Source organism: Nothobranchius furzeri, chromosome 6, assembly GCF_043380555.1.
Source record: "Nothobranchius furzeri strain GRZ-AD chromosome 6, NfurGRZ-RIMD1, whole genome shotgun sequence".
In the NCBI taxonomy this organism is placed as follows: Eukaryota; Metazoa; Chordata; class Actinopteri; order Cyprinodontiformes; family Nothobranchiidae; genus Nothobranchius; species Nothobranchius furzeri.
In genome coordinates this window covers 73,686,578-73,699,244 of record NC_091746.1, presented here as the reverse complement: position 1 = coordinate 73,699,244, position 12,667 = coordinate 73,686,578, and the positions used below count along the sequence as shown (strand labels likewise).

Genomic DNA, 12,667 nt, shown 5'->3' with positions numbered 1-12,667 from the left:
AAAACCTAAAATAAGCCGAGCACACAACAGTCGCAATTTATAACAAAAACTGTTAAAAACTATCAAGATGCTCAAGTCAACCAGCATTAAAAGCCAGATAAAAAATGTGTCTTAAGAAGGGATTTAAAATGCTCTAGATTCTGTGTTGTCCTGATGTTAAGAGGTAGCTTGTTCCACAGTTTGGGACCAACCACAGAGAACGCTCTGTCGCCGCGAGCCTTCTGGCGGGTTTTTGGAACTGTTAAAAGAGCTTGAGAGCTGGACTTCATGGTTCTGGCAGGGACGTAAGCGGACGGCAGCTCAGAGATGTAAACTGGAGCCAGGCCATGAAGGGATTTAAAAACAAAAAGTAACATTTTGAAATGGATCCTGTTGGAGACAGGAAGCCAATGGAGAGAGGCCAGAACCGGGGTTATGTGGTGGTGGTGAGAGGGACCAGTGCTTGGCAGCGTCGCCTCTGTCAGTGCGCCACGGGGCAGCTGTGGCTACATCGTAGCTCATCCCCACCAGCGTGTGAATGTGTGTGTGAATGGCTGAACGATACCCTGTGTGAAGCACTTCAGAGCCCTCTGACACTGAAGCGCTACACAAGTGCGAGTCATTTATCATTTATTCATCATTTAACTCCGCTGCCATTGTTATAGTTCCCTCATAAAGTCCTGAAGTCCTTTCTGCATTGTGCTCCTGTGCTACTCCTGTCCCGGTAAATCTGACTCAGTTTCTCCAGCTGGTGAGAAAAGCCACTGAATCCTTCTAGAAGAGCCTCTGTGCAGTTTTTTCCCCCTTCCAGCACAGCAGTTGGTTCCATATGTCGGTTTTTAATCATCAGCATCATGATGTGATATTTGTTCCAGGGCATGCTGCAGCCCGTATGGAGTCAGCAGCATAATCACAGATTGCTGTGAGGTCATGGATGGACACCTATTATTTTTGCATGTCACGGATTAACATCCACAAAACACCGAGTCAGTTTCTGGCGACCCCTTGCTGAGGGGTGTTTACAGACGCTCCGGCTGTCTGACAGCCGCGGCTCCACTCGCTGTTCCTCAGCAACAGAAGCAGCAGTTTGTTTCTGTGGTTCACATCCACGGTAACAAGCACCTAGTGTTATATTTAGCAGGGGTTGTATCACGCTGTTATGAGTAAACACAATGATTTGGCGAGGTTACTGAGCAGATAAAAGGACCGTCAGCTTGCTTATTTTTTATTTTTCCACCGTATTCTCTGACATCAGAGATCTTTTGTTGCCAAGTACGATCACACACTCGGGGAATTTTCTTCCAGCTTTTGTTGCAGTTACCACAACAACTTCAGCCAAGGTGTCAGTGTAAATTGTACGGCAGAAGGAAAACATGCAGAATGCATCTTTACAGTGAGAGAAAACTGCCAACAGTTTGATAACTACAAAAATCTTCATCGTGAGCCGCTTCATTTGATCAGCTAGTTAGCCCTTATGTAAAAATGTCGGTTTAGGTTCAGTAAATCTGATGAAGTGTTTTTATTTTCTGTATCTTCTTATGAAAGGGTTAGGAAAAGAACACCCCGTTTAAAGAGCAAGTCACCCCCAAACCAAGTTTTTTTTCTGATAAACTATATAAATGCTTGTCTAATCGTGCTGCAGACACGTGTAGTCAATAGTTTTGCACTTTAGTGCATTTTAGTTAAAATTTTAATTCCTAAAACTGTCAGTGTTGTGCCGTTGTCAGGTAAAAACTCTGCACTGCATTTGAATTTAAATCTGCCATCGCTATTGGCTAAGAAGTACACAGTGACGTTAGATGGTACCATATGATGTCACAATGTTGTTGTGAGCCTGTGTGTGTGTGTATTTGTTAGCGGTTCCGCCCTCTCGGTCTGCCAGGCAACAGCATTTGTTGCATTTTTCAAACATGAAGTGAGAGCGGAGTAAGTTGTAGGGGGTGACTTGCTCTTTAAGAGAATGGACACAACAGAGGGGGACGGTTGGACGTGTCGAGTTGCAGATGGACACATACACAGGGGAGGTTGAAGCTCATTTAAAGAAGGAAAAAGGTGCCTCAGAGAAAAAAATCTCCCAAAAGTGGTTTTACACACCAGTCATCGTGATGCTGAAAAAACGTCCTGAGAGACATTTGGAACAAGGGAACTTCTTTTAATGGGTTCGATGTTGGTCCAGGACAAATGGCGTCTTTGTAAATGAGAAAATGGAGCTTCTGGAATTGTCACGTTGATGCAAGAGTTCAGTGGTTTAACACATTTACCAATCAACTCACCCCCCTGCTGTAGCAACAATGGTGCGGGATCTAGAGAGGAGTTTGTGGATGGTTTCAGGTTGTGACGGGGAACAATCATTGCTGACCTCCTTAACGTCCACCAACACACAATCACTTTATTTCTTAAGGCAATTTAACATTTTTACACTGAAAAAAGTTAATGATATTATTTAATTGACCTTTCATCGAGCTGGTTTTAACTTTTAGTCCCACAGCTTGGTATGGTCTTTGGATAACAAGGCCCATCTGGCCAGGATACTCATAATGGCTAGCAAAATAATTGGGGTTCAACAGTGTCCACATGTCTGTCTCACAGTCAGAAGAGACAGCTGTCTAGGAAGGTAAACACCTTTCTAGTACGTAGAAATCTCCCTCATTTCAGGGAGCAGGTACGGGCTGCCAGCAACACAGCGTAATGTGAATATTTGCACCTCCTGCCGTAATGAGTGCTCTGGCCAATTTTGGGGGGTTGCTATTGTGAATATACAGTATATATATATATATGCATAAAATACACAAACAAACACACACACACACACACACACACACATATACGTGTATATATATATATATATATATATATATATATATATATATATATATATATATATATATATATAGAGAGAGAGAGAGAGAGAGAGAGAGAGAGAGAGAGAGAGAGAGAGAGACGGTAAAAGCGGTCGATCTACGTTCCTACCCTCACCTATGGTCATGAGCTTTGGGTAGTGACTGAAAAAGTAGATCACGGATACAAGAGGCTGAAATGAGTTTTCTCCGAAGAGTGGCTGGGCTCTCCCCTGGAGATAGAGTGAGAAGCTCGGTCATCCAGGAGGGGCTCGGAGTAGATCCGCTGCTCCTCCACATCGAGAGGAGCCAGTTGAGGTGGCTCGGGCATCTGGTCAGTATGCCTCCTGGACGCCTCCCTGGTGAGGTTTTCTGGGCACATCCAACCGGGAGGAGACCTAAAGGTAGACCCAGGACACGGTGGAGGGACTATGTCTCTCACCTGGCCAGGGAACACCTTGGGATTCCCCTGGAAGAGCTGGCCCAAGTGGCTGGGGAAAGGGAAGTCTGGGCCTCTCGACTTAGGATACTGCCCCCGCGACCCGACTCCGGATAAGTGGATGAAAATGGATGGATGGATGGATTTGTCAAGGCTTCTACATTGTTTTTATTGTTTTTCCTTTAACTTGCTGCTGGTTCTGACAAAATAATTAAAAACATTTAATTTGAAATCCTACAGCATTTCCTTACGTATACACACAGGTACAAAAGAAATATGCTGCTTTCAGGATTAGACTAGCATACAAAATGCATAATTCATTTCCATCAGCAATAATGAACATTTTTTCTGAAATGTTCCTTTTTACTTCTGAGATCAGGTTGCTTAGTAACTTAACTGAAGTACCACAGATTTTAGATGTAACACAGATTGTATAAATGTATGTTGTGGCCATATTCCATCTCCTTTCTGATATATCTATCTCTTCTATTTGTCCAGCAAAATGCATTTAGTTTGAAGAGATCCGTCAGTTTTCTTTCAGGAATTATAACCAGTTTATTCTAAGGAGCTTGGCAAACCCTAAAACTTGATAGACTAAACCCATTTATTCTAATTCGTGTACACAACAGGAATTAATCATAAAAGTCAGATTGGTGAAATTTGTATGTCTCTAATATACCATCACATTTCTGCTCATACTCTGCTTCACATGAAACATCTTTACAAAAGTAAAACATAATGTCTCAATCCATTCTCTATGCAATATACAGTATATGTATATATAATATAAATAAGTTAGTCGCTACGATGCCTGACATGAGCTTCCATGCTGTGGAGAGACTGGTCAAATAATACTGGCCAATAGTTGGATGGGGCTGTATTTTATCTATCTATCTATCTATTTATCTATCTATCTATCTATCTATCTATCTATCTATCTATCTATCTATCTATCTATCTATCTATCTATCTATCTATCTATCTATCTATCTATCTATCTATCTATCTATCTATCTATCTATCTATCTATCTATCTATCTATCATCTATCTATCTATCTATCTATCTATCTATCTATCTATCTATCATCTATCTATCTATCTATCTATCTATCTATCTATCTATCTATCTATCTATCTATCTATCATCTATCTATCTATCTATCTATCTATCTATCTATCTATCTATCTATCTATCTATCTATCTATCTATCTATCTATCTATCTATATCTATATATGTGGACACTGTTGAACATACAGATATGTTTATTTTTTTTTTTTTTTACACATTATTTTAATTCCTGATCCATGTTTATTGAACAAGTTTCCTTAGAGGACTCCGGTCTGGTACATTGTGAAAGAAAAGGGATGAAATGGACCAAAATAATGTACAGTGCCTGGAGCAAACTGGGCTGGAGCTCATTCTGAACTGAACCTGTAACAGACTTTCCTGCCTTCCTATACATCAAGTTTCACTTGAGACGTCATTCAGATTTTAAACTGATGCACAAAGAGGTTTCATCCTTGGACATAACCATAAGCCACAAACCCTTTTATGACAAATTCATGATTTAATTTATTTCCCCAATCAATCAGTCAGTCAGTGAATCTATCTATCTATCTATCTATCTATCTATCTATCTATCTATCTATCTATCTATCTATCTATCTATCTATCTATCTATCTATCTATCTATCTATCTATCTATCTATCTATCTATCTATCTATCTATCTATCTATCTATCTGTCTGTCTGTCTGTCTGTCTGTCTGTCTGTCTGTTACAGCTACATGTCAATAGCTACATTTAGCATGAGTAGATCTTGCTAGCATGAAAACTCTATGAAAATCAAATGAACTCATTACAAACACATTTCTCGGTGGTGCAGTGATAAATAAACTATCATAAACGTCTAATGTTTCAGTGTGTGCCTACTTTGTGCATTTAAAGGAAGCTGAAACGGTAACAAATCGTTTTTTTTATTATCTCACAGCAAAGCTAATGCCTGGCTGGACACAGCTAACCCCGTTGTCATGGCAACATCTGGACAGCGCTCCTCTGTGTACGTCACGTGAGTTAGACACAGAACAGTGTCGAAGTCGTTTTAAACTGCTAGTTAAAACGATTATCTCCCGCCACTTCTGTTTAGTTACTCTATTCCAGTGTTGGTTGGTTCATTTCACATAATGACCGAGCAGACAAGCACCGCAGCCGGAAAATGTTTTCCGCATTACTTGGTTGAAGAGGTAAGGTTTTAGCTAGGTTAGCCCAGCCGAGTGTTAGCTATCTAACGATCAAAAACGCTTCAATAACAATCTGAAGATGACAACGTCAGCTTTAAACTCAGAGTTGTATCAGCTGCACTGTTAACTCTTTTACTGAAACTCTTTGGTCAAAGTTTTAAATCATCTTTATGAGTTACCAAAAAAGCTTCATTTCAGCCCTCAGCCTACATGAAATGGTTAAGCTGAACTTTATTTCGCAGGTATATTAAACAAAATACTATCAGATATCAAATAATTGATAAAACTACTCTTTAAAAAAGATTTGAACACACAAAATTAAAAGTTGTAAGTAGTTTTTTCATAGAAAACTCTATAAAGTACCACCAGTTTTGGTGTGTATTTGACTACGGTAATTGGTTTCTCTGTTTACAGTTTATTTTTGTTTAATTAAATAAAGATTTCATGATATCTGTTTTTCCTGTAATATTGAATCTCTGGAATCGAACTGCACACCTTCAGACCAGTGGCTCCTAAATGAATGGCTCCTATCCTTTATGAGCTGCACCCTTAAAGGGAAAATTCCTTTTATGAATAACCGAATGACATTTTCTAACAGGTTTTGTACTTTTATAAATCCTTCAGAGAGCAGTTGGAGAGACGGGGAGGTCGCACGGGGTCAAAGACCTAATTACAGAAAACCACAATGTTAAAATGGAAACTGCTACCACATACGGAGCAACTTATGTCTCTCCAGAAAAGTTTCTCCCAGCATTCGAGCTGAGGGGTAGGTATCTTTATTTCATCTGATGGAATTGGGAGGCATTTAGGGGTTGAGAAGTGTTTTAAAACCGCTCTGTTCACGTGTAGGAGCTTATAGGAGACCAGATAAACACTGATGACTGCTGTGACCTCCATTTATTTAGTGAAAATCTTCTTTAGTGTGATTTGCCACGCTCTCACAGTTCATCTTTTATGTTTCTGTGGTACAGGCACCAGAAGAGAGCTTTTGGAAAGACGTCTCTCTCAGAAGATAAGGTAAGCCAACCGCGAGCTGTCTTTTGATGCTAAATAAAACGATTTCTGGATGTGTTTTGTTTATGGAAACCAAGCCCCCACAATGCAGCTCAAAAATTGAGGCCAACCCGGAAGTACCAAAAATTGCAGTTCCACCCTCATCCACTAGGGGCTGGTGTCAGAAACGAGCAAATCCTCATTGACTCCCATGTTAAAAATACCAATTTCACAGCAGAAATAAACATGTTTACAGCCTGGTACCAAAACATGTTTTAGGTTTAAATGATCTAGTTTACATTCATGACAACTCTGAGGGGGGTGAATGGTTTTCTCACTCTTCTGTTTAAGTGTATTAAAAGCCTAAAATTCTGTATAATTAATGAGCATCAGACCCACGTGACCACAGAGCTAGCTCCGTGGAAAGGCCTCAGTAGAGCCTCGGTCTGGCCTGGAAACCACTCCGGGATTTTGAGTCTCTGTGTTTGTGTATTCTTGTTTGGATATTATTTGTGTAATTGTTGGACAAAATGACTTGCTGTGGCATTAATTGCACTAATAGAGCGTCCAAGGAGTCTCCACTTCATTTTTTTCGGTAAGTAAAATTATATTTATGTATTTTAGGTCACTGCCGAGCTGAGCTTAGATTTTAACATGTACTGTTTAACCATGAAATTTAAATGTAATAGGGTAAAACCCAGTGCATTTAACATAATGCTGCACTTTAGAAAATGGGTTGAATTATAACATGTTGGTGGAGCTGGGTTCCCACTATCGGCTTGTGGAGCTCTCGGAGACGTCTGTGTTCCACCCGGTTTTACCCAGTGGTCAGCCCGGCGTATCTCTGACTCAGAAGCTCTGGTGTTGTGCACAGTTAACTCCAGTTGTAGCTAGGTTGCTACCTCCGTTAGCTTAGCTCCCACCTCCGCGTTAGCTTTGGATTAGCTTCAGGTTAGCTTGTAGCTAGTTCGACCGGGTGCCGTCACTCGATCCCAGCCTTACAGCCCCACCCTCAGCTCCTCCTCTCTTCCCTTTTGTGGAATTGTCTGGGCTTGACGGAACCTGTGACACGGTCAAAATGGCGGTGGTGGCCACCCCCCATTTTGGCACAAAAACGTGTTTTTGGAGCCTATTGAAATGAAGTGTCCAGTATATGTCGATGATGGAAACCCAGATGTCTGCCTGATCCGTCTGCAGAGGGACACGTTGGAGGAAACTGGTGTCTGGGTTTGTTTTGTTGTAATACCTTTAAATCAGATTTTATCATGTTATTTTACATGGAAGCCAGTCGTTTTAATGGGGTTATAAAGTCTGTTCCCACAAGTTAGGTGCTTGTAAAGAAGCATTGTCAGACCAACACCAGTCGGGTGACCCTAATCCCACAGTCTTCAGCTGTTTACTAAATGTCTGTGATTTTTACAAGCACACGTTAATGCCACATGATTCCTGGCAGGCTACGCTTTAGCAGAGAGCTCTGAGGGATTTTCTAGGCCCACTGGTTGTTTATGTTAAACAGTGTTTTGTAGTAAGATGTAGCCAGATGGAAACACACAGGGCTTTTATTTTGATGGTTTCATGTAAATAAATCACACCTCAGTACGTTGTGACTCATTGTTCCTTCAGTGAGGTGTAATCACTGAGCTGCTTTGCTTCTTGAGATTATATAATCTGGTGTAAGTCATTAAACGTTGTGCTCTTTACCCCTCAGATGTCAGTGGTTCACCCACACAGTTGTTTGGCCTTGATGGACTTCTCGGCTCTTCTGTGTGGGAATCAAAGCTGCAGACTTGAACCGCGGGCTACAGCCTAAACATCTACTGTTTCCTGTGTGCAGCAGTTTACATAAACACATCTTCATTTCACTCCTCTGCTGATTCTTCACGCGTCTCGTTATGCTACATGCAGCCAGTATTAAACTCGCAGTGGCCACGTTCTTAGGTAGACATTCCTATACGTAGATGGAAAGTCTTTAACTGTCAAAGCTGTTTTAAGTCTTTATGCCATGGATCCAACGAGGTGTTGGAAACCTTCCCCAGAGGTTCTGGTCCATTCTGACAAGCAGCATCAGCTCCATCCATCCAGGGACAGCAGTAGCTCAGGAGGAAGAGCGGGTTGTCCAGTAATCAGAAGGTTGCATGTTTGATCCCGGCTCTGGACAGAGAATACTGCTGTTGTGTCCTTGGGCAAGACACTTAACCCGCCTTGCCTGCTGGTGGTGGTCAGTTCATGCCAGGCATCGCCTCTGTCCGTGCGCTCCAAGGGAGCTGTAGCTACATTATAGCTCATCACCACCAGCGTGTGAATGTGTGAATGACCGATTGAGTTATGAAGCGTCTTGGGGGGTTATAGAACCCTACGAAGGCGCTATACACATACAGGACATTTACCATCCAAGATGAGAAGCTCCGGTTCCTCCACATCCCAAAGGTTCTGGACTGGACTGAGATCTGGTGACTGTGGAGGCCGTTGGGAGTCCAGTGAACTCATGGTCATGTTCTAGAAACCAGTTAGAGATGATCTGAGCTTTATGACACGGTGCATGATCCTGCTGGAAGTAGCATCAGAAGACGGGTCCATGTGGTCATAAAGAGCTGGACATGACCAGCAACAACGCTCAGGTAGGCTGTGGGGTTTAGACCAGGCTCAGGTACTGAGGGGTCCACAGTGGGACAAGAACACCCCCCACCAGCAGAGCTGATCTGGGACAGAAGTTCAGGCAAGGAACCCAGAGCAGACTAGCATCTTTCTGCTGTTTCTCTGTTGGAGCGGGGTGGAGGAGTGGGTCAGTTCAGCTGTCAGCCACTGACAAACGTCCTGCTGCTCATTCATGACCGTACCTGGACCCTGATCAGAATTTAGTGTTAACATGCAGCTGAACAGGTGTACCTAATAAAGTGGTTAGTGACTGTAGAAAGATTTGAATTAGGAAAGAAATTTCCTCTGTTTATGATCGACCTAAACGATGAATAAAAACACTGCAAAAAATTATTTCTGCTAATCCATTTGTGGATAACGAATCCAGCGTTGTCCGGCAACATAAATCCAAAAACAACATGACAGAAAAATGAAAACAGGCCTGGATGAGAAGCATCAAATAAATGATGTAGCGTCATTTACCAACAGCTTCTACACTGAAGGCACTTAAATCAGAACAGGTGTGACGTCTGGTGAGAGATCAGGAGGAACAAAGATGAGCTCAGATGAAGGAACCTTAACTAGAATATTAAACCAGCTTCTTGTTTCCACAGAGAGGAGGTTCTGGCAGAACTCGAACTAGCACCCCCTCCCACAACAGAGTTCCTCTCCACAACCCAGAGGGACTTCTGTGCCCAAGGGTTTGTTCCCTGCAGACTGCGAACAGCAAAAGTACGTGAAGAAGAAACGTGTGACATCACCTCTGTTTTGCATTTCATTTAAAAAATATTTCTGCTTGAATTTAACGTCAAACATCATCAGACCGTCACAAATACATTCAAGATGGACCATTGTCATATGATTACGATGGCGTCACTTCCGTCTAACGGAGATGGGAGTGACGCCATCGTCGGAGGTGCTCTGTTAGCCGAAACTTGCCAGCTTGAAAGGTTAAAAACAAATCTTTACTACAGTGTGTTTAGACAAGAACCAAGCAGCGGAACAGGAACGCTGTTATTTGATAGCAAAGTGGCTAGCCGACATGCCGGAGTGTGCTTCCAGCACGTCTCTTGTATGTTTTAGAGCTTTCCCTGCTTGTACGCAGCTGATGTGCTGAACCACTCCTGTAGAAACTAATGAAGGAGACATTTCAGCCGTTAGATTAAGGCTTTAAAAACACGAGCACACAGCGAGGAGGAGAGTACAACAGTTCGTTTTTACGACAGCGACTTAAAACGGACACTCGGGGGAGCTAAAAGCGTAGCCTGGCCCGCCAGACTCCTCCTCTGTTTAATTCTGCACAGAGAAAGGGTCTGGGAACTCTCCTATTCAAATAACCCCGCCCCCTGAGAATTCTAACCGAGCCAATCAGCGCTGAGTATCGTACGTCACACGCCATAACGCAGAGTTTGTCATAAACATGGCGACTGAAGCGGAGTTCGCTGCGGCTCATTCCTCTGGTCTAAATGACTTGAATGTCTTTAAAACAACGAGTAGAAGTGCTAAAAGCATTTCTTCTAAAAAAAAAATAAGATGTTCGCGCCGTCGCCAGACGCCATTTTTTACCACAGCTAAAAAACTACAGCGTCGCGCGGTACAGTCTGCATTTCCATCTTTTTTCTGATTGGTTATTTTTGAGCTGCCTAATCCCGCCCCTCATGTGCCGCTCTGCCTGTGAGTTACCAGACTTAGAGGTCGAGTCTGGCAGGCCCGGCTGCTAAAAGCACGCCAAATCTCCCTCAGCGTGCCTTTAACAGTCCTGAAGCACTCAGATGGTGTACGGTAGAAACAGACAGAATCAGACGTTTGATGACATTCACATAACACCGTGTTCTTATCTCGCTGTCAGGATCGTGACTATAAAACCGAGCAGGCCATAACATTCTGGAGCCAAAACTGCCAGAAGGTTCAGGTCTGTTCTAATTTTAAGTCCTTTTTGTTCTGATTTATTTTATTAGTTTCTAAGACCATTTTTATTATCCCGAGTTTGTGTTCATCATTTTTTTCTTTAATAAAACATTAAAACACTTATCATAATTTACTATGTTTTTTGCTCTTTTTCATTTATTTATAGGGCGTAACACCCATCAGGAACCCAAAGGCACCTTTTAAGAAGTCAACCCTGTTCAGCAAACCCATCAGTGAACAACTGGATGACTTTTAGGGTAGCAGGGATTTTCCTGGCTCAAACTGAGGCAGAGGTGGTACCATCCTGACCGTGCGCCAGCACATGCACACTCTGTGTATTCAACTGCCTCACCGTTTTAAAGGCAAATATTATGAAAGGCTCAATAATATGCATTAGATTAGTGTTTAGTTCTTTTTTCCATCTGATATTTGTAGTTAAAATATTTTTAAATATTTGACCTACATTTCAGTAACATTTTAGGTTTGTATTAATAACACTCATCTTAGTCTAAATGACGTAAATATATACAGTAAAATATAATGCATTTCATTAACATGCATTTGTGTTGGAAATGGTAATAACATTTAATTTCTGCTGCTAACAATGAAATGGTGGCACGTCTGTTATGTACGGGTTGGCAATAATCCAGTTTAAGTTATGTTCAAAGATAGAAGCGTTTGTGAATTATATACTACAACGGCTTGCCGTACAATGTGTAATGTGACTCGTACCTGCAGCGGTTCTGATCCGTAGCGCTGCAGGATGCAGAATAAACTGGACGGTGCGGACTTTTCATCCACTTGTTGAGTTTAGTCTTTCTTAGTTTTACGATCATCATGTTTTTCTGTGCGCCACTTGATCGTGAGACTGCTACCCGTTAGCTTTAGCATTAGCCAATCTGTGCGTAGCTGCACTTTTGATCCCAAACTTTGGACCGGTTCTGCCTTTGCTGGTTCCTTTATTTTCCTCCACTGCATCCAGATGACCACACTGTGCGCCAGTAAAAAGCATTTTTCTTACATGTAACTTACTTTTGTTCAATAAAGTTCTGGGAAAATAGTAAATCAAAGATGTTGCACCCGTGCTACGTTTAAAAATAGACAGACACACACAGAAAGTTTATTTCGACGCGCTGTACAGCCCTGCTCTGATATTGAAGAGCCTGGGGGGAAATCGGGACGTCAATATCACCAACCATAGATATGAACCAACCAGCGAGAAAAGCAGTTTTTGATCTTTTTCTGCAGCAGTTTTAGTGCTTTTCGGTGCACCGCCGCTGATACAGCGCCCTCGTAGTGGTGCAACGCTGCAACTGCAGTTAAAATAACATCCATGTAGCTGGGGGCTGAGTGAAATCAAGCTGGGGTGGCACAAAATTAGCTGGAGGCGGCCGGCACGCTAATTTGAACGCAGGAAAAACCCTGATTTTATTCCCCAAAGGATGACGGAGTATGACTTCATTACCAGATTTCCTTAACCAGGTCAGCCACTGAATTTATTAACTTCATGGTATTTACCTGTCATCCAACAGCTGTGTGCTGACTTCAGTTCTCTGACTTTTTTAAACCTTTGCGATCTTAGAATCCATAAACTAGGAACCTGTACGGTTCTGCTTGATGGTAGAGAAAATATCA

General features: G+C 42.1%; 1 protein-coding gene across 2 annotated transcripts in view; it reads left to right on the top strand.

The window, feature by feature from the left end:
- spag8 (sperm associated antigen 8) overlaps positions 1-12,097 on the top strand; it is a 13,747-nt gene extending 1,650 nt beyond the window's left edge. The window contains exons 2-8 of one of the 2 annotated variants that reach the window (XM_070552819.1): positions 5,248-5,325; positions 5,404-5,500; positions 6,122-6,263; positions 6,469-6,514; positions 9,739-9,856; positions 10,974-11,036; positions 11,199-12,097. In XM_070552819.1, the coding sequence (XP_070408920.1) occupies positions 5,288-5,325; positions 5,404-5,500; positions 6,122-6,263; positions 6,469-6,514; positions 9,739-9,856; positions 10,974-11,036; positions 11,199-11,288 (594 nt within the window). In that variant the 5' untranslated portion in view covers positions 5,248-5,287 and the 3' untranslated portion in view covers positions 11,289-12,097. The remainder of the gene's footprint in view (positions 1-5,247; positions 5,326-5,403; positions 5,501-6,121; positions 6,264-6,468; positions 6,515-9,738; positions 9,857-10,973; positions 11,037-11,198) is intronic. The other variant, XM_070552820.1, reaches the window with a different exon arrangement.
- The last annotated feature ends 570 nt before the right edge of the window (positions 12,098-12,667 follow it).